Source organism: Bombina bombina, chromosome 1, assembly GCF_027579735.1.
Source record: "Bombina bombina isolate aBomBom1 chromosome 1, aBomBom1.pri, whole genome shotgun sequence".
NCBI lineage: Eukaryota > Metazoa > Chordata > Amphibia > Anura > Bombinatoridae > Bombina > Bombina bombina.
In genome coordinates, this window is record NC_069499.1 from 1,386,310,512 (window position 1) to 1,386,337,078 (window position 26,567).

General features: G+C 43.6%; 1 protein-coding gene across 1 annotated transcript in view; it reads right to left on the reverse strand.

Annotated features, from left to right (window-relative positions):
• RNF115 (ring finger protein 115) overlaps window positions 1–26,567 on the reverse strand; it is a 152,214-nt gene that overhangs the window by 80,014 nt on the left and 45,633 nt on the right. The window contains exons 2-4 of the mRNA XM_053704494.1: window positions 17,203–17,261; window positions 15,083–15,140; window positions 145–353 (exon numbers count right to left, since the gene is read on the reverse strand). Of these exons, the coding sequence (XP_053560469.1) occupies window positions 145–353; window positions 15,083–15,140; window positions 17,203–17,261 (326 nt within the window). The remainder of the gene's footprint in view (window positions 1–144; window positions 354–15,082; window positions 15,141–17,202; window positions 17,262–26,567) is intronic.

Sequence of the window (26,567 nt, forward strand, 5' to 3'; positions counted from 1 at the left end):
AAAAAAACGCATTTCTTTTTATCACAAACTTTCATCTAATTGTTTTGTTAATGTTCTACCAATTAGCAGGTTTTATTTTGCTCAGCAGCAGCTTGTAGAGGATTATCATTAGAAAAGAATGAGGACATTATATTTGGGACTTACCCCTCTATTGCTGGGGATCGATCAGGCCGCGAGCTAACTCTAGATCTGTAGCGCGTCATCGGCTGTCTAGGGGGTCGGCGTGTCACCCTCAGGTCAGGATGAGCTTGATGCCCCCGTTCATGGTCCCGGCCATCTTGGTCCAATGAGCTGCTGTTCAGGAAATGTCGAAAGTCGGGGAAGAACATGGTGTGGTCTAAATGGTTCCAAAGCTGCACAGATAGAGTGATACAAGCCCATCACTAGTTATATGACCTCAGCTGGCTTCGCTACAGACGGAGGTAACCCTTGGAGCAGCAGATGGATGGAGATAAACCATTATTAAAACTACCCCAAAATAATCTCCAAATCTGACATGGCCTGGACGTATTAATACCCGGCTATCATTAAAGGGACATGAAACCCAAAAATGTATTTCATGATTCCAATAGCATGTAATTTTAAACAACCTTTTAATTTAATTCCATTAGCAAACTATTTTCATTCTCTTGGTATCCTTTCTCGAAAAGCAGAGACATAATCTCAGGAGTGTGCATGTGTCTGGATCACTATATGGAGGCAATTTTGCAAGAGCACTAGACAGCACTATTTCCTGCCAGACACCTACCTAGGTATCTAGGAAACAAAGCAAATTTCATAATAGAAGTAAATTGGAATCTTTTGAAAATTGTATGCTCTGTCTGAATCACAAAATATTTTTTTGTGTTTTTTATCCCTTTAAAGGAATATTAAAGTTAAAAAAGTCATTGGTAAAAAAAAATTGCATTTCCTGCAAAACTTAGTTCAAGGGAAAGCTTGGCTGATGAGGAAAATGGTGGATATGGATACGCATCACAACCAAAAAACAAAAGTTATCAATATTTTTGAATTCTCCAAGTTAAATATAGACCAAATCAAAGACACAGAGAAGATTGATTAACTGGTGGGAAAAAAAAATAATTTTCAATAAGTTCATTTAAAAAATACATAATTTATGCTTACCTGATAAATTTATTTCTCTTGTAGTGTGTTCAGTCCAGGGGTCATCCATTACTTATGGGATATATTCTCCTTCCCAACAGGAAGTTGCAAGAGGATCAACCAAGCAGAGCTGCTATATAGCTCCTCCCCTCACATGTCATATCCAGTCATTCGACCGAAACAAGACGAGAAAGGAAAAACTATAGGGTGCAGTGGTGACTGGAGTTTTAATTAAAATTTAGAACTGCCTCAAAAAAAGACAGGGCGGGCCGTGGACTGAACACACTACAAGAGAAATAAATTTATCAGGTAAGCATAAATTATGTTTTCTCTTGTTAAGTGTGTTCAGTCCACGGGTCATCCATTACTTATGGGATACCAATACCAAAGCTAAAGTACACGGATGATGGGAGGGACAAGGCAGGAACATTAAACAGAAGGAACCACTGCCTGTAGAACCTTTCTCCCAAAAACAGCCTCCGAAGAAGCAAAAGTGTCAAATTTGTAAAATTTTGAAAAAGTGTGAAGCGAAGACCAAGTTGCAGCCTTGCAAATCTGTTCAACAGAGGCCTCATTCTTAAAGGCCCAGGTGGAAGCCACAGCTCTAGTGGAATGAGCTGTAATTCTTTCAGGGGGCTGCTGTCCAGCAGTCTCATAGGCTAACCGTATTATGCTACGAAGCCAAAAAGAGAGAGAGGTGGCCGAAGCCTTTTGACCTCTCCTCTGTCCAGAATAAACGACAGAGAAGAAGTTTGCCGAAAATCTTTAGTTGCCTGTAAATAGAACTTCAGGGCACGGACTACGTCCAGATTATGCAAAAGACGTTCCTTCTTTGAAGAAGGATTAGGACATAATGATGGAACAACAATCTCTTGATTGATATTCCTGTTAGAAACAACCTTAGGTAAAAACCCAGGTTTAGTACGCAGAACTACCTTGTCTGAATGAAAAATCAGATAAGGATTATCACAATGTAAGGCAGATAACTCAGAGACTCTTCGAGCCGAGGAAATAGCCATCAAAAACAGAACTTTCCAAGATAAAAGCTTAATATCAATGGAATGAAGGGGTTCAAACGGAACACCCTGAAGAACTTTAAGAACCAAGTTTAAGCTCCACGGAGGAGCAACAGTTTTAAACACAGGCTTAATCCTAGCCAAAGCCTGACAAAAAGCCTGGACGTCTGGATTCTCTGCCAGACGTTTGTGTAAAAGAATAGACAGAGCAGAAATCTGTCCCTTTAACGAACTAGCGGATAAACCCTTTTCTAAACCTTCTTGTAGAAAAGCCAATATCCTAGGAATCCTAACCTTACTCCATGAGTAACTCTTGGATTCACACCAATATAAATATTTACGCCATATCTTATGGTAAATTTTTCTGGTAACAGGTTTCCGAGCCTGTATTAATGTATCAATTACCGACTCCGAAAAACCACGCTTTGATAGAATCAAGCGTTCAATCTCCATGCAGTCAGCCTCAGAGAAATTAGGCTTGGATGGTTGAAAGGACCCTGAATTAGAAGGTCCTGCCTCAGAGGCAGAGACCATGGTGGACAGGACGACATGTCCACTAGGTCTGCATAGCAGGTCCTGCGTGGCCACGCAGGCGCTATCGGAATCACCGATGCTCTCTCCTGTTCGATCCTGGCAATCAGTCGAGGTAGCAACGGAAATGGTGGAAACACATAAGCCATGTTGAAAACCCAAGGGGCTGCTAGTGCATCTACCAGCACCGCTCCCGGGTCCCTGGACCTGGATCCGTAACAAGGAAGCTTGGCGTTCTGGCGAGATGCCATGAGATCCAGCTCCGGTTCGCCCCAACGAAGAATCAGTTGAGCAAACACCTCCGGGTGAAGTTCCCACTCCCCCGGATGAAAGGTCTGGCGAATTAGAAAGTGCGCCTCCCAGTTCTCCACGCCTGGGATGTGGATCGCTGACAAGTGACAAGAGTGAGACTCTGCCCAGCGAATTATCTTCGAGACTTCCAACATCGCTAGGGAACTCCTGGTTCCCCCTTGATGATTGATGTAAGCCACAGTTGTGATGTTGTCCGACTGAAATCTGATGAACCTCAGTGTTGCTAACTGAGGCCAAGCTAGAAGAGCATTGAATATTGCTCTTAATTCCAGAATGTTTATTGGGAGGAGTTTCTCCTCCTGAGTCCACGATCCCTGAGCCTTCAGGGAGTTCCAGACTGCACCCAGCCTGGTAGGCTGGCATCTGTTGTTACAATCGTCCAATCTGGTCTGCGAAAAGTCATTCCTTTGGACAGATGAACCCGCGACAACCACCAGAGAAGAGAATCTCTGGACTCCTGGTCCAGATTTAGTAAAGGGGACAGATCTGAGTAATCCCCATTCCACTGACTTAGCATGCATAGTTGCAGCGGTCTGAGATGCAGGCGCGCAAATGGCACTATGTCCATTGCCGCGACCATTAAGCCGATTACTTCCATGCACTGAGCTACTGATGGGCTTGGAATGGAATGAAGGACACGGCAAGCATTTAGGGTTTTTGATAACCTGGACTCCGTCAGGTAAATCTTCATCTCTACAGAATCTATAAGAGTCCCTAGAAAGGGAACCCTTGTGAGTGGTAACAGAGAACTCTTTTCCATGTTCACTTTCCACCCATGCGACCTCAGAAATGCTAGAACTATCTCTGTATGAGACTTTGCATTTTGAAAACTTGACGCTTGTATCAGAATGTCGTCTAAGTACGGAGCCACCGCTATGCCTCGCGGTCTTAGTACCGCCAGAAGCGAGCCCAGAACTTTTGTAAAAATTCTCGGGGCCGTAGCCAACCCGAAGGTTAGAGCTACAAACTGGTAATGCCTGTCTAGAAAGGCAAACCTTAGGTACCGATAATGATCTTTGTGAATCGGTATGTGAAGGTAGGCATCCTTTAAGTCCACTGTGGTCATATATTGACCCTCTTGGATCATGGGTAGGATGGTCCGAATAGTTTCCATTTTGAATGATGGAATTTGTTTAAGATCTTTAGATCCAAGATTGGTCTGAAGGTTCCCTCTTTCTTGGGAACCACAAACAGATTTGAATAAAATCCCTGTCCTTGTTCCGTCCGTGGAACTGGATGGATCACTCCCATTACTAGGAGGTCTTGCACACAGCTTAGGAATGCCTCTTTCTTTATCTGGTTTGATGATAACCTTGAAAGATGAAATCTCCCTTGTGGAGGAGAAGCTTTGAAGTCCAGAAGATATCCCTGAGATATGATCTCCAACGCCCAGGGATCCTGAACATCTCTTGCCCACGCCTGGGCGAAGAGAGAAAGTCTGCCCCCCACTAGATCTGTTTCCGGATAGGGGGCCGTTCCTTCATGCTGTCTTGGGGGCAGCAGCAGGCTTCCTGGCCTGCTTGCCCTTGTTCCAGGACTGGTTAGGTTTCCAGGCCTGTCTGGAATGAGCAACAGTTCCCTCTTGTTTTAAAGCGGAGGAAGTTGATGCTGCTCCTGCCTTGAAATTTCGAAAGGCACGAAAATTAGACTGTTTGGCCTTTAATTTGGCCCTGTCCTGAGGAAGGCTATGACCCTTGCCTCCAGTAATGTCGGCAATAATTTCCTTCAAGCCAGGCCCGAATAAGGTCTGCCCCTTGAAAGGAATGTTGAGTAATTTAGACTTTGAAGACACGTCAGCTGACCAGGATTTAAGCCATAGCGCCCTACGCGCCTGGATGGCGAATCTGGAATTCTTAGCCGTTAGTTTAGTCAAATGAACAATGGCATCAGAAACAAATGAGTTAGCTAGCTTAAGCGTTCTAAGCTTGTCAATTTCATTCAATGGAGCTGTCTGGATGGCCTCTTCCAGGGCCTCAAACCAGAATGCCGCCGCAGCAGTGACAGGCGCAATGCATGCAAGGGGCTGTAAAATAAAACCTTGTTGAATAAACATTTTCTTAAGGTAACCCTCCAATTTTTTATCCATTGGATCTGAAAAAGCACAACTGTCCTCAACCGGGATAGTGGTACGCTTTGCTAAAGTAGAAACTGCTCCCTCCACCTTAGGGACCGTCTGCAATAAGTCCCGTGTAGTGGCGTCTATTGGAAACATTTTTCTAAATATAGGAGGTGGGGAAAAGGACACACCGGGTCTATCCCACTCCTTGCTAATAATTTCTGTAAGCCTTTTAGGTATAGGAAAAACGTCAGTACACACCGGCACCGCATAGTATCTATCCAGCCTACACAATTTCTCTGGAATTGCAACTGTCTTACAGTCATTCAGAGCAGCTAATACCTCCCCAAGCAATACATGGAGGTTCTCAAGCTTAAATTTAAAATTAGAAATCTCTGAATCAGGTTTCCCCGAGTCAGAGATGTCACCCACAGACTGAAGCTCTCCGTCCTCATGTTCTGCATACTGTGACGCAGTATCAGACATGGCTCTAACAGCATTTGCGCGCTCTGTATCTCTCCTAACCCCAGAGCTATCGCGCTTGCCTCTTAATTCAGGCAATCTAGATAATACCTCTGACAGGGTATTATTCATGATTGCAGCCATGTCCTGCAAGGTAATCGCTATGGGCGTCCCTGATGTAATTGGCGCCATATTAGCGTGCGTCACCTGAGCGGGAGGCGAAGGGTCTGACACATGGGGAGTTAGTCGGCATAACTTCCCCCTCGACAGAACCCTCTGGTGATAATTCTTTTATAGATAAAGACTGATCTTTACTGTTTAAGGTGAAATCAATACATTTAGTACACATTCTCCTATGGGGCTCCACCATGGCTTTCAAACATAATGAACAAGTAGGTTCCTCTGTGTCAGACATGTTTAAACAGACTAGCAATGAGACTAGCAAGCTTGGAAAACACTTTAAAACAAGTTTACAAACACAAATTTTCCCAAATTTTGAAACAACAGTGAAAAAATGCAGTTACACTAACGAAATTTTTACAGTGTATGTAATAAGTTAGCAGAGCATTGCACCCACTTGCAAATGGATGATTAACCCCTTAATACCAAAAACGGAATAACAAATGACAAAAATGTTTTTTAAACAGTCACAACAACTGCCACAGCTCTACTGTGGCTTTTTACCTCCCTCAATACGACTTTTGAAGCCTTTTGAGCCCTCCAGAGAAGTCCTGAATCATGCAGGAAGAAGCTGGATGTCTGTGTCTGTAATTTTTGCTGTGCAAAAAAATGCAAAATAGGCCCCTCCCACTCATATTACAACAGTGGGAAGCCTCAGGGAACTGTTTCTAGGCAAAATTCAAGCCAGCCATGTGGAAAAAAAACTAGGCCCCAATAAGTTTTATCACCAAACATATGTAAAAAACGATTAAACATGCCAGCAAACGTTTTAAAATTCACTTTTATAAGAGTATGTATCTCTATTAATAAGCCTGATACCAGTCGCTATCACTGCATTTAAGGCTTTACTTACATTACTTCGGTATCAGCAGCATTTTCTAGCAAATTCCATCCCTAGAAAAATATTTTAACTGCACATACCTTATTGCAGGAAAACCTGCACACTATTCCCCCTCTGAAGTTACCTCACTCCTCAGAATATGTGAGAACAGCAAAGGATCTTAGTTACTTCTGCTAAGATCATAGAAAACGCAGGCAGATTCTTCTTCTAAATACTGCCTGAGATAAACAGTACACTCCGGTACCATTTAAAATAACAAACTTTTGATTGAAGAAATAAACTAAGTATAAAACACCACAGTCCTCTTACGACCTCCATCTTAGTTGAGAGTTGCAAGAGAATGACTGGATATGGCAGTGAGGGGAGGAGCTATATAGCAGCTCTGCTGTGGGTGATCCTATTGCAACTTCCTGTTGGGAAGGAGAATATCCCACAAGTAATGGATGATCCGTGGACTGGATACACTTAACAAGAGAAAAAAAAACAGAATTTATGCTTACCTGATAAATTACTTTCTCCAACGGTGTGTCCGGTCCACGGCGTCATCCTTACTTGTGGGATATTCTCTTCCCCAACAGGAAATGGCAAAGAGTCCCAGCAAAGCTGGTCACATGATCCCTCCTAGGCTCCGCCCACCCCAGTCATTCGACCGACGGACAGGAGGAAATATATATAGGAGAAATCATATGATACCGTGGTGACTGTAGTTAGAGAAAATAATTCATCAGACCTGATTAAAAAAACCAGGGCGGGCCGTGGACCGGACACACCGTTGGAGAAAGTAATTTATCAGGTAAGCATAAATTCTGTTTTCTCCAACATAGGTGTGTCCGGTCCACGGCGTCATCCTTACTTGTGGGAACCAATACCAAAGCTTTAGGACACGGATGAAGGGAGGGAGCAAATCAGGTCACCTAAACGGAAGGCACCACAGCTTGCAAAACCTTTCTCCCAAAAATAGCCTCCGAAGAAGCAAAAGTATCAAATTTGTAAAATTTGGCAAAAGTGTGCAGTGAAGACCAAGTCGCTGCCTTACATATCTGGTCAACAGAAGCCTCGTTCTTGAAGGCCCATGTGGAAGCCACAGCCCTAGTGGAGTGAGCTGTGATTCTTTCAGGAGGCTGCCGTCCGGCAGTCTCATAAGCCAATCGGATAATGCTTTTAAGCCAAAAGGAGAGAGAGGTAGAAGTCGCTTTTTGACCTCTCCTTTTACCGGAATAAACAACAAACAAGGAAGATGTTTGTCTGAAATCTTTAGTAGCCTCTAAATAGAATTTTAGAGCACGGACTACGTCCAAATTGTGTAACAAACGTTCCTTCTTTGAAACTGGATTCGGACACAAAGAAGGTACAACTATCTCCTGGTTAATATTTTTGTTAGAAACAACTTTCGGAAGAAAACCAGGCTTAGTACGCAAAACCCCCTTATCTGCATGGAACACCAGATAGGGCGGAGAACACTGCAGAGCAGATAACTCTGAAACTCTTCTAGCAGAAGAAATTGCAACCAAAAACAAAACTTTCCAAGATAATAACTTAATATCTACGGAATGTAAGGGTTCAAACGGAACCCCTTGAAGAACTGAAAGAACTAGATTTAGACTCCAGGGAGGAGTCAAAGGTCTGTAAACAGGCTTGATTCTAACCAGAGCCTGAACAAATGCTTGAACATCTGGCACAGCTGCCAGCCTTTTGTGAAGTAAAACAGATAAAGAAGAGATCTGTCCCTTCAGAGAACTTGCAGATAATCCTTTCTCCAAACCTTCTTGTAGAAAGGATAGAATCTTAGGAATTTTTATCTTGTTCCATGGGAATCCTTTAGATTCACACCAACAGATATATTTTTTCCATATTTTATGGTAAATTTTTCTAGTTACAGGCTTTCTAGCCTGAATCAGAGTATCTATTACAGAATCTGAAAACCCACGCTTTGATAAAATCAAGCGTTCAATCTCCAAGCCGTCAGTTGGAGGGAAACCAGATTCGGATGTTCGAATGGACCTTGAACAAGAAGGTCCTGTCTCAAAGGTAGCTTCCATGGTGGAGCCGATGACATATTCACCAGGTCTGCATGCCAAGTCCTGCGTGGCCACGCAGGAGCTATCAAGATCACCGAAGCCCTCTCCTGATTGATCCTGGCTACCAGCCTGGGAATGAGAGGAAACGGTGGGAATACATAAGCTAGGTTGAAGGTCCAAGGTGCTACTAGTGCAGCTACTAGAGTCGCCTTGGGATCCCTGGATCTGGACCCGTAGCAAGGAACCTTGAAGTTCTGACGAGACGCCATCAGATCCATGTCTGGAATGCCCCATAATTGAGTTATTTGGGCAAAGATTTCCGGATGGAGTTCCCACTCCCCCGGATGGAAAGTCTGACGACTCAGAAAATCCGCTTCCCAATTTTCCACTCCTGGGATGTGGATTGCAGACAAGTGGCAGGAGTGATCCTCCGCCCATTGAATTATTTTGGTCACTTCTTCCATCGCCAGGGAACTCCTTGTTCCCCCCTGATGATTGATATATGCAACAGTCGTCATGTTGTCTGATTGAAACCTTATGAATTTGGCCTTTGCTAGTTGAGGCCAAGCTTTGAGAGCATTGAATATTGCTCTCAGTTCCAGAATGTTTATCGGGAGAAGAGATTCTTCCCGAGACCATAGACCCTGAGCTTTCAGGGGTTCCCAGACCGCGCCCCAGCCCACCAGACTGGCGTCGGTCGTGACAATGACCCACTCTGGTCTGCGGAAGCTCATTCCCTGTGACAGATTGTCCAGGGTCAGCCACCAACGGAGTGAATCTCTGGTCTTTTGATCTACTTGAATCGTCGGAGACAAGTCTGTATAATCCCCATTCCACTGTCTGAGCATGCACAGTTGTAATGGCCTTAGATGAATTCGTGCAAAAGGAACTATGTCCATTGCTGCAACCATCAATTCTATTACTTCCATGCACTGCGCTATGGAAGGACGAAGAACAGAATGAAGAACTTGACAAGAGCTTAGAATTTTTGATTTTCTGACCTCTGTCAGAAAAATCCTCATTTCTAAGGAATCTATTATTGTTCCCAAGAAGGGGACTCTTGTTGACGGGGACAGAGAACTTTTTTCTTTGTTCACCTTCCATCCGTGAGATCTGAGAAAGGCTAGGACGATGTCCGTATGAGCCTTTGCTTTTGACAGAGACGACGCCTGAATCAGGATGTCGTCCAAGTAAGGTACTACTGCAATGCCCCTTGGTCTTAGAACCGCTAGAAGGGACCCTAGTACCTTTGTGAAAATCCTTGGAGCAGTGGCTAATCCGAATGGAAGTGCCACAAACTGGTAATGCTTGTCCAGAAAAGCGAACCTTAGGAACTGATGATGTTCCTTGTGGATAGGAATATGTAGGTACGCATCCTTTAAATCCACGGTAGTCATAAATTGATTTTCCTGGATAGTAGGTAAGATCGTTCGAATAGTTTCCATTTTGAACGATGGAACCTTGAGAAATTTGTTTAGGATCTTGAGATCCAAAATTGGTCTGAATGTTCCCTCTTTTTTGGGAACTATGAACAGGTTGGAATAAAAACCCATCCCTTGTTCTCTTATTGGAACAGGATGAATCACTTCCATCTTTAACAGGTCTTCTACACAATGTAAGAATGCCTGTCTTTTTATTTGGTTTGAAGATAATTGAGACCTGTGGAACCTTCCTCTTGGGGGTAGTTCCTTGAATTCCAGGAGATAACCTTGAGAAACTATTTCTAGCGCCCAAGGATCCTGAACATCTCTTGCCCAAGCCTGAGCAAAGAGAGAAAGTCTGCCCCCCACCAGATCCGGTCCCGGATCGGGGGCCATCCCTTCATGCTGTTTTGGTAGCAGTGGTAGGCTTCTTGGCCTGCTTACCCTTGTTCCAGCCTTGCATTGGTCTCCAGGCTGGTTTGGGTTGTGAAGTATTACCCTCTTGCTTAGAGGATGTAGAATTAGAGGCTGGTCCGTTTCTGCGAAAGGGACGAAAATTAGGCTTATTTTTAGCCTTAAAAGACCTATCCTGTGGGAGGGCATGGCCCTTTCCCCCAGTGATGTCTGAAATAATCTCTTTCAAATCAGGTCCAAATAATGTTTTACCCTTGAAAGGGATGTTAAGCAATTTTGTCTTGGAAGACACATCCGCTGACCAAGACTTTAGCCAAAGCGCTCTGCGCGCCACGATAGCAAACCCTGAATTTTTCGCCGCTAATCTAGCTAATTGCAAAGCGGCATCTAAAATAAAAGAGTTAGCCAATTTAAGTGCTTGAACTCTGTCCATAACCTCCTCATACGAAGATTCTTTATTGAGCGACTTTTCTAGTTCCTCGAACCAGAAACACGCTGCCGTAGTGACAGGAACAATGCATGAAATTGGTTGTAGAAGGTAACCTTGCTGAACAAAAATCTTTTTAAGCAAACCCTCTAATTTTTTATCCATAGGATCTTTGAAAGCACAACTATCTTCGATAGGAATAGTAGTGCGTTTGTTTAGAGTAGAAACCGCCCCCTCGACCTTGGGGACTGTCTGCCATAAGTCCTTTCTGGGGTCGACTATAGGAAATAATTTCTTAAATATAGGGGGGGGACAAAAGGTATGCCGGGCCTTTCCCACTCCTTATTTACTATGTCCGCCACCCGCTTGGGTATAGGAAAAGCATCGGGGGGCACCGGAACCTCTAGGAACTTGTCCATCTTACATAATTTCTCTGGAATGACCAAATTGTCACAATCATCCAGAGTAGATAATACCTCCTTAAGCAGTGCGCGGAGATGTTCTAATTTAAATTTAAATGTCACAACATCAGGTTCAGCTTGTTGAGAAATTTTTCCTGAATCTGAAATTTCTCCCTCAGACAAAACCTCCCTCATGGCCCCCTCAGATTGGTGTGAGGGTATGTCAGAACAGTTACCATCAGCGTCCTCTTGCTCTTCAGTGTTTAAAACAGAGCAATTGCGCTTTCTCTGATAAGTAGGCATTTTGGATAAAATGTTTGCTATAGTTATCCATTACAGCCGTTAATTGTTGCATGGTAATAAGAATTGGCGCACTAGATGTACTAGGGGCCTCTTGTGTGGGCAAAACTGGTGTAGACACAGAAGGGGATGATGTAGTATCATGTTTACTCCCCTCATTTGAGGAATCATCTTGGGCAATATCATTATCTGTGGCATTACTGTCCTTACTTTGTTTGGACACTATGGCACAATTATCACATAAATTTAAATGGGGAGACACCTTGGCTTTCATACATATAGAACATAGCTTATCTGATGGTACAGACATGTTAAACAGGCTTAAACTTGTCAACAAAGCACAAAAAACGTTTTAAAATAAAACCGTTACTGTCACTTTAAATTTCAAACTGAAAACACTTTATTACTGAATATGTGAAAAAGTATGAAGGAATTGTTCAAAATTCACCAAAATTTCACCACAGTGTCTTAAAGCATTAAAAGTATTGCACACCAAATTTCAGAGCTTTAACCCTTAAATTAACGGAACCGGAGCCATTTTTACATTTAACCCCTATACAGTCCCAGCTATATGCTTTGCTGAGACCCAACCAAGCCCAGAGGGGAATACGATACCAAATGATGCCTTCTATAAGCTTTTTCAATGATTCTTAGCTCCTCACACATGCATCTGCATGCCTTGCTCTCCAAAAACAACTGCGCATTAGTGGCGCGAAAATGAGGCTCTGTCTATGACTAGAAAAGGCCCCCATCTGAAAAAGGTGTCCAACACAGTGCCTGCCGTTTTTCTAAACATCCCCAAGATTATAATAACCATTAATAGTTAGAATCTGCACAATATGCCTAGCAAAGCAATCGTTTTAGCCCAGAAAAAAATGTCCACCAGTTTTTTAAGCCCTTATGAAGCCCTTTATTCTTTTATTTAACTAAGAAAATGGCTACCGGTCCCCATAAGGGGAAATGACAGCCTTCCAGCATTACATAGTCTTGTTAGAAATATGGCCAGTCATACCTTAAGCAGAAAAGTCTGCCAACTCTTTCCCCCAACTGAAGTTACTTCATCTCAACAGTCCTGTGTGGAAACAGCAATCGATTTTAGTAACTTCTGCTAAAATCATCTTCCTCTTACAAACAGAAATCTTCATCTTTTTTCTGTTTCAGAGTAAATAGTACATACCAGCACTATTTTAAAATAAACACTTGATTGAAGAATAAAAACTACATTTAAACACCAAAAAACTCTTAACCATCTCCGTGGAGATGTTGCCTGTGCAACGGCAAAGAGAATGACTGGGGTGGGCGGAGCCTAGGAGGGATCATGTGACCAGCTTTGCTGGGACTCTTTGCCATTTCCTGTTGGGGAAGAGAATATCCCACAAGTAAGGATGACGCCGTGGACCGGACACACCTATGTTGGAGAAAGGTTATTCTGAAACTGCACAAATTGAACCGGTGTAAACCGAGGGCCACCTGTATATATATTTTACAAAACACACAAACTTGACATTTCAACAATGCATAAAATGTTTCATTATTGCAATATACATTCATTATTTACTTTGAAGCCTTTTACTGTACAATACATCTAAAAATTGTGCTGGTTTGACTTTCTCCTAAGGAAACTTGGGTTAAAGCTTTTAAGCAATTTATGTGAGCTTTTGTGTACTTTTCTCACCCTCCCTAAGCTTCTATGGTGTCACGTGCTTTTAAATTGTGGATTATCAGTTTTGATTCAACAATCACAATAAGAAAATCATTATTTGCAATAGTTACTTAGTTGAATCAGTGCTAAACCTTAAAGGAACATTGTAATCTACACTAATTTTTTCTTTGCATAAATGTTTTGTAATGATCCATTTATATAGCCAATCTGTGGAGTGTTTTTGTAAAAATGTATAGTTTTATTTTTTAATAACATTCTGCCGATTTTCATACTCCAAAGTCCCAAAGTGTTAGATGTATACTAATGTCTACAGATTCTTGCGGCTCCTATTTGTATAATCTGTCTTTTCATATGCAGGGAAAGGGGGGGGGGGGGGTTGCTGCTCCAATTTTCCCAGCCCCTTTCACTGGTTGTCCCAACCTAACCTCATCAACAGTGCTAAACAGAGCTTCTAAATACATTTTTAAAAGGTTTCATACTGGATTTTTAGATCACTATCTGTGCATAATCTTAATAGTAGTGTCTATTACAGTACTATATGAAAAAAATTCTTTAAGGGATTACAAGAGGGCAGGCTACCCAAGTCATGTCATGTCTGAATATTAGTTTTTGATTGGTTAGCAGGGGCTATATTTTGTTCTGGGGACAAGGGAATCAGTTAAAAGAAAAACCATAAAACAAATATACTAATTAGACAAAATAAAGGTGCGGTTTTCATTGCAAAATTAGTCATATATGACGTTTTAAAATCCTGTAGTTTACAGTTTGTGTTTAATGTCCCTTTAAGTTAATTATTTTGTTTCTGTAACAGGAAGTGCACTTTGTGTACAGATGGTCAGTAGAACAGAAGTTCACTGCTTTATAATCACATGCAACTCGATCAGTGCAGGAGTTCATCTACATCAGTCCCTAACTGGCCACAGCAGGGGAGATGAGAACAACTTAAACAAGGGCTTTTCAGTGGTATGCCCCTGGACTGCTATGAGACAACAAAACAATGACTAATGTCCACGTAAATTTGCTCTTTCCTGGTTCCCAAAGATAGGCAAAATGTACACATTTCCCCTCAACTTTTGTAATGGCAGGAAGTGCAGAAAAACTTTACATGCTGCAACAAATCTGTGTGTCCGTCACATACAGGAAAGCCCTAGGGTACAGTTATCAGAAGTAGAAGATAGCTGAGCTACAAACGCAGCACAGGAATGCAGTTTAACTGGCTGACGGGTGTAAGGAGCAGCTGAATACTATAGGAGCCCTCAGGAACACACACAGCTGATATACCCCTGGATTTATGAAGCTGAATTTAAAGGAGATTTTTTTTTATTGCTACTGTTGGCTATGTTATCTAGATATGCAGGTTCTCTTAACAATATATGTGTTAGAATCTCCGACTCTATGGGCTAAAATGAGATCTCTATATGGGCTAAAATGAGATCTTATCAATCACTGGGCTGGCATAGCAAATGAGTGGGTAACACAGTGAAACAGGCGGCACAAGGTTTTAATGAGGATTACTAGCCACACAGAGGGCTGCAGAGAGATGTGCACAGCTGGGGAAGTTGTACGTTTTGTGGTGCACACTTATTTTAGGGATAAGCAGATTTAGGAGGGGTTTCAGAGAGCTTTCACTAAGAAATCAGACATGTATGCAAACTGAGGGAAGCCAAGTCAGTGCACACCCTCAGATGTGGAATGCAGAGAGCAGTCTAAAGGCTTGGAAGATAGAACACAGAAATCGGTATTCATATCTAGGGGGGAGAAACGTAGTGAGCAGAGCACAAATGTGAAGTGATAGGTACTAACGGAAAAAACAACAACTTCATTTAGGTTGGTGGTTGTCAGTATACTCACGGTAAGGAATGTAGAGACGTGTGTGAACAAAGAAAATCTAAAAAATGTGTATACACAGAGCATGCCTAATAATATGAGTAGTACTCACCTCTGCAAACTGTGTTGAGGCATTGTCATCTATTCTACCCTCTCCGGAATCTAGAAAACTGAACGGTTGTGTTATGAATTTCAAGGCTGAGACCCACCCGCTGCAAAGTCCACACAAACACTTGGCAATTAAATCTAGGGAAGTGCAACTCGACCAAAAAGGTTAAGTGTGTTTTAATGAACTTTGTTGAACTGAAAGGGCTTGTGAATTTGTTAGGAGTTTATATTTTAAATGCAGTGGGAATGAGGAAGATGAGAGGGTGGGTAAATGGAGATACAAGAGTAGCATACAGCATGGGTAGAAGAAGGTTAAGAGATAGTGGTGGTAAAAAGATTGGGTTAATGCAAGAGATGGGAGACGGGATTAAGCAAAAGGAAGGAGTAAGGAAAGTGGAGAGAAGTGGAGACACAATGTGAAGGAAGAACAATGTAAGGCAGAGGAAAAAGGAAAGAGTGAGGTGAAGGGGAAGACAGGAAATAGCATGGCAATTAGGGGGGAAAAAACAAGAAAGAGCAAAATGACAAAAGGCAAAGCATGCATGTCCCACTTATGGCAGAGAGGCAAGTGTGTCTGTCCAAGAAAACAATGCCAAGTGTGGTTCCCATGGGAGGGTGTGGTGCCCCACGAAAGGGGGGGAGGCAAAAAGCATGCGTGTGGCACGGAAGGAGGGGGAAGCAAAAAGCATGCGTGTGGCACGGAAGGGGGGTGAGGCAAAAAGCATGCGTGTGGCACGGAAGGGGGGGTGAGGCAAAAAGCATGCGTGTGGCACGGAAGGGGGGGGGAGGCAAAAAGCATGCGTGTGGCACGGAAGGGGGGGGAGGCAAAAAGCATGCGTGTGGCACGGAAGAGGGGGAGGCAAAAGCATGCGTGTGGCACGGAAGGGGGGGGGGGGCAAAAGCATGCGTGTGGCACGGAAAGGGGGGGAGGCAAAAGCATGCGTGTGGCACGGAAGGGGGGGGGGGGCAAAAGCATGCGTGTGGCACGGAGGGGGGGGGCAAAAGCATGCGTGTGGCACGGAAGGGGGGGGGGCAAAAGCATGCGTGTGGCACGGAAGGGGGGGGAGGCAAAAGCATGCGTGTGGCACGGAAGGGGGGGGAGGCAAAAGAATGCGTGTGGCACGGAAGGGGGGGGAGGCAAAAGCATGCGTGTGGCACGGAAGGGGGGGGAGGCAAAAGCATGCGTGTGGCACGGAAGGGGGGGGAGGCAAAAGCATGCGTGTGGCACGGAAGGGGGGGGGGGGAGGCAAAAGCATGCGTGTGGCACGGAAGGGGGGGGAGGCAAAAGCATGCGTGTGGCACGGAAGGGGGGGAGGCAAAAGCATGCGTGTGGCACAGAAGGGGGGGGAGGCAAAAGCATGTGTGTCGCACAGAAGGGAGGGAGGCAAAAGCATGCGTGCCGCACGGAAGGGAGGGTGGAACAACCTGTGACCCATGGAAGGGAAGGAGGCAAAGTGTGTGTTTTATAGAAGACAGGGTGGCCCAACATGTGTCCCAGGGAAGGAGGCAAAAAGTGAGCCAAAGGAAGAAGGGAGACTAAATAAGTTTAAGATTTGAGCTCAAGATAGGTAAGGGAGGAAAACAATGGCTGTGAAAAAGGACATGAAACAAGGGAGATGAAGAGTGAGACTAGTAAAAATCAGGTTAAGAGAAAGAGTGGAAGCTGGGATGGGGAAGGGATAAGGAAGAAGGAAGCCAGAATCTAGAATGTTGAAAGGTTAATCAGTGTAGACGATTCTAATAGTATCTATAAAAGAAAAACAAACATTCTAACGCATAAGGGACCCACGTATGTGTTCCTAAAAAGTCAATTGTATTAGCTACAAAAAGTCCTTTCCCATAATTCACAATGCACAGTATATCACATTTTAGAATGGATCATATGCTCATAGGAATCTGCTATAGACGTTTGCCTTGAAAGTAGCCAGGGAGTTAGATGTTTTGCCCAACATTTTATACCAAAAACTTCCCAAACACATATGGTAAAAGACGCATAACAGTTATCTTATTTTTAATAATGTGAAGACTATAAACATCATTCTGACTTAATTCTCAAGTGCATTTTTCACCAATTAATACTTCAAAGCTTATGATTGCTCATTAATAATGGATGGGGATACGCACCTGGAGTCCTCTGTAACCTCTTCAATAAAACCAGAATCACATCTGGGACAAATGTATTCCTGAAACACAGAGAAAAAGAAGCTGCTTATTTAGTAAGGGATGACATACAAAATAGAAGAGAAAAAGAGGAAATAAAGGTGAGAAAAAAAGGGACAGAGAGGAGAGATAATCATTGATACAAAATGAGAAGAGAGAAAGGAAAAGAAAGAATGAATGATAGGCAGAGAATACAAAGAAGCAAAAGAAAGCAGGAGCTATCTAAAACATAGCCATTTCTAAACATCATCTACAATCATCTAGACAGGAATACCTGAACCTGGTTCTCAAGGGCTGTAATTAACTCAGAATGTCAAGATTAAAGCTCAAAAAGGTGAATTAATCAGCCACATACAGCGATACTGAAATCCTGGGGTGTTGGCCGCCCTTGAGGATCCAGTCTGAATACTTAATAACTAGAAAAGTCTATTTGTATTGTACTGATAGTGTGAAGCATTGTGGGTAACAGACTATCGATATCTTCAGATGTGCATATGACTAAAATCAACCTGACAGTCATCTCCCTCCAATGTACTCTGATTGGACAACTGGACTTTTAATCATTTGGAATTTCCCTCCTAGTTTTGTATAACATCACCTCATCTAGCATATATTCTGAGCAACTGTATGTATGTGCAGCATATGACAACAGCAGTTCTAATCTACAAAAGAGCATGGGGTAAGGAAAGTGCTCAGATTTGATGGCAGGCATCATGTTCTGTACCTTTTATTTACATGTTGAATACTTTGTTTAAAAAGAAAAAAAGAAGAGAGAAATAGGAATTAGATGACAAAGCAGCAGCCTGACAGACATGTGCTTCCCAGCTTGGCAGGTAAAGAGGGGAAGTGAGAGGCTCCCTCAGATAACAGTTGCTAGGAAACAAATTCAGACATTGCTGTATACAGCAGCTGGGATGTGAGGATCTCCCTGTCATCTGTCAGCTTGTGTGTACCTATTAATGATGCAGAGAGAAATGAGATGAGATTGTACCGACTGCCAGCTTGCTGTGTGCTGCAAGTCCCTTGGGAAAGAGAGGGCAAATAGCAGTCAACACAAATTACCTAGATCTGCTTTTATATTGGAAACCAGGTTTACACATCCTGGTCAAGCCTTAAGTAATTTAAAAAGAAAAAAAGTGCCTGGCTACCGCCGCTCACAGCCAACATTATCAACCTACCCCTTAGTCACCTGTGAAGACACATTTACCTCAGCGCAAGTTACAGGGTTGGTAGATATCTGGATATTTATATAAATATCAAAATATTGGATATTTATGATATATAGCAAGTATCTGATTTTGGGGGGAAAAAAAGCTAAATATATCAGACACTATTCTGCGTGCATAAATTACGCTGCAGTCTTGCAGACTATTACAGTATTAGTTTTGCAAGTCAAATACTTAGGTCCTGGCTAGAGGTCAGTGTATTAATTACCAACTAATCCCGTTAGGATTAGAATGGAACTTTAATCATGCATTTTAAAATGTAATACAGTTGTAATAGAATAGCTTTCCAAACTACTGATCTAAATCACTTATTGAGGAGAACAGAAAGACTTGGACCCCTCCCTAAAAAATAAATAAAAAAAATAGTAATTAATTACACTGCAAACTTATACTGTCTACTTGATTTTTTTTTGTTTATCTTTTTACAGCCTTTACAACCCATTTCCCAGCTTTGTATAACCAACAATAATATATAAATATACTTTATAACCTCTAAATTTGACTGTTTCTAAGCCCTAGCAAGACGCTCCTAACCTCTGTAATTTTTAAACCTCGTAAAACAACCAGACAGTGCTAGTTCATGTGTGACAAAGATAACATTGTACAAAGTCCTGTGGAGAATTATAACGGCTATACAGGAACTAGCACTGATTGGCTAAAATCCAAGATTGTAAAAAACATAAATTATTCTTACCTGCTAATTTTCTTTTCTTCTGATGGAAAGAGTCCACAGCTGCATTCATTACTTTTGGGAAATAAGAACCTGGCCACCAGGAGGCAAAGACACCCCAGCCAAAGGCTTAAATACTCTTCCCACTCCCCTCATCCCCCAGTCATTCTGCCGAGGAACAAGGAACAGTAGAAGAAATATAAGGGTGAAAGGTGCCAGAAGAATAAATAAGGACGTCCCACAGAAAAATTACGGGTGGGGAGCTGTGGACTCTTTCCATCAGAAGAAAATGATCAGGTAAGCATAATTTATGTTTTTCTTCTTAAATGGAAAGGGTCCACAGCTGCATTAATTTTTTGGGGGAAAACAATACCCAAGCTATAGGAGGACACTGAATGTCAAGACGGGAGGGCGACCCATACTGAGGGCACCAAGCCTGAAACCACTACCCACAAAAAACCCCAACTTCGTCCAAAGCCGAGAAACTTTGAAAGGAAAAGCCCCGATGACACAGACCCGCAGGAAGTCCAGAGATCGCAAAAACAGACTCAACTGAGCCAACAGGCCTCCCTTTGAAAAAGCAGTTGTGCAAAACATGTTAGGGGGGAGCTGGGACGTAGCGGTGTCTCTCCAACTCGATTTTAAACTTGCAGTGTTAGTCCTCCTGTACTTCCTACCTATATAGTTAATTTGCTGTTAACGATAATTTGAATTTGTCGAAAGTGATTCCCCCAAAAACTAGCCTGCTAACACGCAACTAATGTGCAATAGTAGCAGCAGTGACACTGCAATCCATTCACCAGCAGAGCAGTGAATTTGATGGATACTGGCAAGCTGACTAACGGAAATCATCTGAGGTGCAACATAAGCCCCAACGAGCAACTGCACTCAGAAAAACCTGGCCAACCAAGACCAGATCAAGAATCCGAGCAAAAGGACATAGCCCAAGAATCCAAGCAAAAGGACATAGCCCAAGTTTCCAGGAACTGGGGACCCCGAACCAACCCTGGAGCCTAAAAGGTCCAGTAACAACTCCACAAGAGAAAATGCTGAAGGAAACCCAGCAACCGGAAGTCCCAGGGAGAACAGGCCCGAACTCCCATATGTTTAGATAAACAGTACCCGCAAACTTAACACCCCGTCTGAACAACCCAGACTACAGGGGATACTAAATGCGATATCCAGATCCCCTAGATAACAAGAAAAACTTGCGAGTCCCGACCTAAGGAAGAGACCACTCCTTGCCGAAGTCCCACTCTCCAAAAAGCCAAGGCGGTATAAGTCGTGCAACAACGCTAGAGCTTCTAGACTAGCCAACAGCCTCAGGACAATAAGGCAAGGAGATATCTCGAGGTCAAAACCACTCGAGCAAAGGCTAGACTCTACATCACCTCCGCACAAGCGGATGATCACAGGGAGAAGGGGCGCGAACCATCCCTAGATCCGGGAGGAACCCCAAACAAGCCCAAGGAGACCATGCCCAGTATCCCCAACAGGGAACAAACATCTCCCAGACCCCTAAAAGCAAGCCTAACATGGAGATCACAGAGGGAGATCAAAAAGTCTTATAAAAACAGCTAGACAATACACAGTCAATGTGCAATGGCTGCAGCTGGTTACAATCTGCAACCCAACCGCTGCAAGGCAGCCAAACTACCGTTTAACTTATTAGCCGCTGAGGACCAAGTCCAATGACAATCCTCGAGCCTCAAGAGAAAAAAAGGCCAAACGGCAGGAAGAAGGCGCTAAGCCCTCCAACTCTCCACCATGTGGGAGCGGAACACTAGGGACCGGTAATACCAGACGCCATAGATCGACGCAGCGGAGAATACACTGACCCAGTCATCCCAATCGAAGGCTATAAAAACTGAAACAATCCTTCTTGCCTTGTAGACCCACAGGTCCTCTAGAATGCTTAGTTGAATAACATGAGCACTCTGCACCTTGACCGGACCAGCCAATCAGAACGGCGCCATGAATCTGAACAGCCACAAGACATACCGGACCCAACTGGACCAGCCTGCATCCAGAACCTAACTATCAGGCCGTATAAATCCTCCCTCAGAGGGGAAGAAGGAAAACAGACAAAAAACAGAATTTATGTTTACCTGATAAATTACTTTCTCCAACGGTGTGTCCGGTCCACGGCGTCATCCTTACTTGTGGGATATTCTCTTCCCCAACAGGAAATGGCAAAGAGCCCAGCAAAGCTGGTCACATGATCCCTCCTAGGCTCCGCCTACCCCAGTCATTCGACCGACGTTAAGGAGGAATATTTGCATAGGAGAAACCATATGTTACCGTGGTGACTGTAGTTAAAGAAAATAAATTATCAGACCTGATTAAAAAAACCAGGGCGGGCCGTGGACCGGACACACCGTTGGAGAAAGTAATTTATCAGGTAAACATAAATTCTGTTTTCTCCAACATAGGTGTGTCCGGTCCACGGCGTCATCCTTACTTGTGGGAACCAATACCAAAGCTTTAGGACACGGATGAAGGGAGGGAGCAAATCAGGTCACCTAAATGGAAGGCACCACGGCTTGCAAAACCTTTCTCCCAAAAATAGCCTCAGAAGAAGCAAAAGTATCAAATTTGTAAGATTTAGAAAAAGTGTGCAGTGAAGACCAAGTCGCTGCCTTACATATCTGATCAACAGAAGCCTCGTTCTTGAAGGCCCATGTGGAAGCCACAGCCCTAGTGGAGTGAGCTGTGATTCTTTCAGGAGGCTGCCGTCCGGCAGTCTCATAAGCCAATCGGATAATGCTTTTAATCCAGAAGGAGAGAGAGGTAGAAGTTGCTTTTTGACCTCTCCGTTTACCAGAATAAACAACAAACAAAGACAAAGTTTGTCTGAAAACCTTAGTAGCTGCTAAGTAAAATTTGAGAGCACGAACTACATCCAAGTTGTGCAACAAACGTTCCTTCTTTGAAACTGGATTAGGACACAAAGAAGGCACAACTATCTCCTGGTTAATGTCTTTGTTAGAAACAACTTTTGGAAGAAAACCAGGTTTAGTACGCAAAACCACCTTATCTGCATGGAACACCAGATAAGGAGAAGAACACTGCAGAGCAGATAATTCTGAAACTCTTCTAGCAGAAGAAATTGCAACCAAAAACAAAACTTTCCAAGATAATAACTTAATATCAACGGAATGTAAGGGTTCAAACGGAACCCCCTGAAGAACTGAAAGAACTAGGTTGAGACTCCAAGGAGGAGTCAAAATTTTGTAAACAGGCTTGATTCTAACCAGAGCCTGAACAAAGGCTAGAACATCTGGCACAGCTGCCAGCTTTTTGTGAAGTAACACAGACAAGGCAGAAATCTGTCCCATCAAGGAACTTGCAGATAATCCTTTTTCCAATCCTTCTCGAAGGAAGGATAGACTCTTAGGAATCTTAACCTTGTCCCAAGGGAATCCTGCAGATTCACACCAACAGATATACCAAATTATGTGGTAATTTTCTGGTTACAGGCTTTCAGGCCTGAACAAGAGTATTAATAACAGAATCTGAGAACCCTCGCTTTGATAAGATCAAGCGTTCAATCTCCAAGCAGTCAGCTGGAGTGGGTCGAACGGACCTAGAACAAGAAGGTCCCGTCTCAAAGGTAGCTTCCATGGTGGAGCCGATGACATATTCACCAGATCTGCATACCAAGTCCTGCGTGGCCACGCAGGAGCTATCAAAATCACCGACGCCCTCTCCTGATTGATCCTGGCTACCAGCCTGGGGATGAGAGGAAACGGCGGGAACACATAAGCTAGTTTGAAGGTCCAAGGTGCTACTAGTGCATCCACTAGAGCCGCCTTGGGATCCCTGGATCTGTACCCGTAGTAAGGAACTCTGAAGTTCTGACGAGAGGCCATCAGATCCATGTCTGGAATGCCCCACGGTTGAGTGACTTGGGCAAAGATTTCCGGATGGAGTTCCCACTCCCCCGGATGCAATGTCTGACGACTCAGAAAATCCGCTTCCCAATTTTCCACTCCTGGGATGTGGATAGCAGACAGGTGGCAGGAGTGAGACTCCGCCCATAGAATGATTTTGGTCACTTCTTCCATCGCTAGGGAACTCCTTGTTCCCCCCTGATGGTTGATGTATGAACTTGGCCCTCGCTAGCTGAGGCCAAGCTTTGAGAGCATTGAATATCGCTCTCAGTTCCAGAATATTTATCGGTAGAAGAGATTCTACCCGAGACCAAAGACCCTGAGCTTTCAGGGATCCCCAGACCGCGCCCCAGCCCATCAGACTGGCGTCGGTCGTGACAATGACCCACTCTGGTCTGCGGAAGGTCATCCCTTGTGACAGGTTGTCCAGGGACAGCCACCAACGGAATGAGTCTCTGGTCCTCTGATTTACTTGTATCTTCGGAGACAAGTCTGAATAGTCCCCATTCCACTGACTGAGCAGGAACAGTTGTAATGGTCTTAGATGAATGCGCACAAAAGGAACTATGTCCATTGCCGCTACCATCAAACCTATCACTTCCATGCACTGCGCTATGGAAGGAAGAGGAACGGAATGAAGTATCCGACAAGAGTCTAGAAGTTTTGTTTTTCTGGCTTCTGTCAGAAAAATCCTCATTTCTAAGGAGTCTATTATAGTTCCCAAGAAGGGAACCCTCGTTGACGGAGATAGAGAACTCTTTTCCACGTTCACTTTCCATCCGTGAGATCTGAGAAAGGCCAGGACAATGTCCGTGTGAGCCTTTACTTGAGGAAGGGACGACGCTCAAATCAGAATGTCGTCCAAGTAAGGTACTACAGCAATGCCCCTTGGTCTTAGCACCGCCAGAAGGGACCCTAGTACCTATGAGAAAATCCTAGGAGCAGTGGCTAATCCGAAAGAAAACGCCACGAACTGGAAATGCTTGTCCAGGAATTCAAACCTTAGGAACCGATGATGTTCCTTGTGGATAGGAATATGTAGATACGCATCCTTGAAATCCACCTTGGTCATGAATTGACCTTCCTGGATGGAAGGAAGAAGTGTTCGAATGGTTTCCATCTTGAACGATGGAACCTTGAGAAACTTGTTCAAGATCTTGAGATCTAAGATTGGTCTGAACGTTCCCTCTTTTTTGGGAACTATGAACAGATTGGAGTAGAACCCCATCCCTTGTTCTCCTAATGGAACAGGATGAATCACTCCCATTTTTAGCAGGTCTTCTACCCAATGTAAGAATGCCTGTCTTCTTATGTGGTCTGAAGACAACTGAGACCTGTGGAACCTCCCCCTTGGAGGAAGCCCCTTGAACTCCAGAGAATAACCTTGGGAGACTATTTCTAGCGCCCAAGGGTCCAGAACATCTCTTGCCCCAGCCTGAGCGAAGAGAGAGAGTCTGCCCCCCACCAGATCCGGTCCCGGATCGGGGGCCCGCATTTCATGCTGTCTTGGTAGCAGTGGCAGGTTTCCTGGCCTGCTTTCCTTTGTTCCAGCCTTGCATAGGTCTCCAGGCTGGATTGGCTTGAGAAGTATTACCTTCCTGCTTAGAGGACGTAGCCCTTGGGGCTGATCCGTTTCTGCGAAAGGGACGAAACTTAGGTTTATTTTTGGTCTTGAAAAGACCTATCCTGAGGAAGGGCGTGGCCCTTGCCCCCAGTGATATCAGAGATAATCTCTTTCAAGTCAGGGCCAAAGAGTGTTTTCCCCTTGAAAGGAATGTCAAGCAATTTGTTCTTGGAAGACGCATCCGCTGCCCAAGATTTTAACCAAAGCGCTCTGCGCCACAATAGCAAACCCAGAATTTTTTTCGCCGCTAACCTAGCCAATTGCAAGGTGGCGTCTAGGGTGAAAGAATTAGCCAATTTAAGAGCACGAATTCTGTCCATAATCTCCTCATAAGAAGAAGAATTACTAATAATCGCCTTTCCTAGCTCATCAAACTAGAAACACGCGGCTGCAGTGACAGGGACAATGCATGCAATTGGTTGTAGAAGGGAACCTTGCTGAACAAACATCTTTAGCAGACCTTCTAATTTTTTATCCATAGGATCTTGGAAAGCACAACTATCTTCTATGGGTATAGTGGCGCGCTTGTGTAGAGTAGAAACCGCCCCCTCGACCTTGGGGACTGTCTGCCATCAGTCCTTTCTGGTGTCGACTATAGGAAAAACAATTTTATAAATATGGGGGGAGGTACTAAAGGTATACCGGGCCTGTCCCATTCTGTACTAACAATGTACGCCACCCGCTTGGATATAGGAAAAGCTTCGGGGGGCCCCGGGGCCTCTAAGAACTTTTCCATTTTACATAGTGGTTCTGGAATGACCAGATAATCACAATCATCCAAATTGGATAACACCTCCTTAAGCAGAGCGCGGAGATGTTCCAACTTAAATTTAAAAGTAATCACATCAGGTTCAGCTTGTTGAGAAATGTTTCCTGAATCTGAAATTTCTCCCTCAGACAAAACCTCCCTGGCCCCCTCAGACTGGTGTAGGGGCCCTTCAGAAACCATATCATCAGCGTTCTCATGCTCTACAGAATTTTCTAAAACAGAGCAGTCGCGCTTTCACTGATAAGTGGGCATATTGGCTAAAATGTTTTTGATAGAATTATCCATTACAGCCGTTAAATGTTGCATAGTAAGGAGTATTGGCGCACTAGATGTACTAGGGGCCTCCTGTATGGGCAAGACTGGTGTAGACGAAGGAGGGGATGATGCAGTACCATGCTTACTCCCCTCACTTGAGGAATCATCTTGGGCATCATTTTTACTAAATTTTTTTATGACATAAAATACATATAGTTAAATGAGAAGGAACCTTGGTTTCCCCACAGTCAGAACACAATCTATCTGGTAGTTCAGACATGTTAAACAGGCATAAACTTGATAACAAAGCACAAAAAACGTTTTAAAATAAAACCGTTACTGTCACTTTAAATTTTAAACTAAACACACTTTATTACTGCAATTGCGAAAAAGTATGAAGGAATTGTTCAAAATTCACCAAAATTTCACCACAGTGTCTTAAAGCCTTAAAAGTATTGCACACCAAATTTGGAAGCTTTAACCCTTAAAATAACGGAACCGGAGCCGTTTTTATATTTAACCCCTTTACAGTCCCTGGAATCTGCTTTGCTGAGACCCAACCAAGCCCAAAGGGGAATACGATACCAAATGATGCCTTCAGAAAGACCTTTCTATGTATCAGAGCTCCACACACATGCAGCTGCATGCCATGCTGTCCTCAAAAACAAGTGCGCCATACCGGCGCGAAAATGAGGCTCTGACTATGATTAGGGAAAGCCCCTAAAGAATAAGGTGTCAAAAACAGTGCCTGCCGATATAATCATATCAAAATACCCAGAATAAATGATTCCTCAAGGCTAAATATGTGTTAATAATGAATCGATTTAGCCCAGAAAAAGTCTACAGTCTTAATAAGCCCTTGTGAAGCCCTTATTTACTATCTTAATAAACA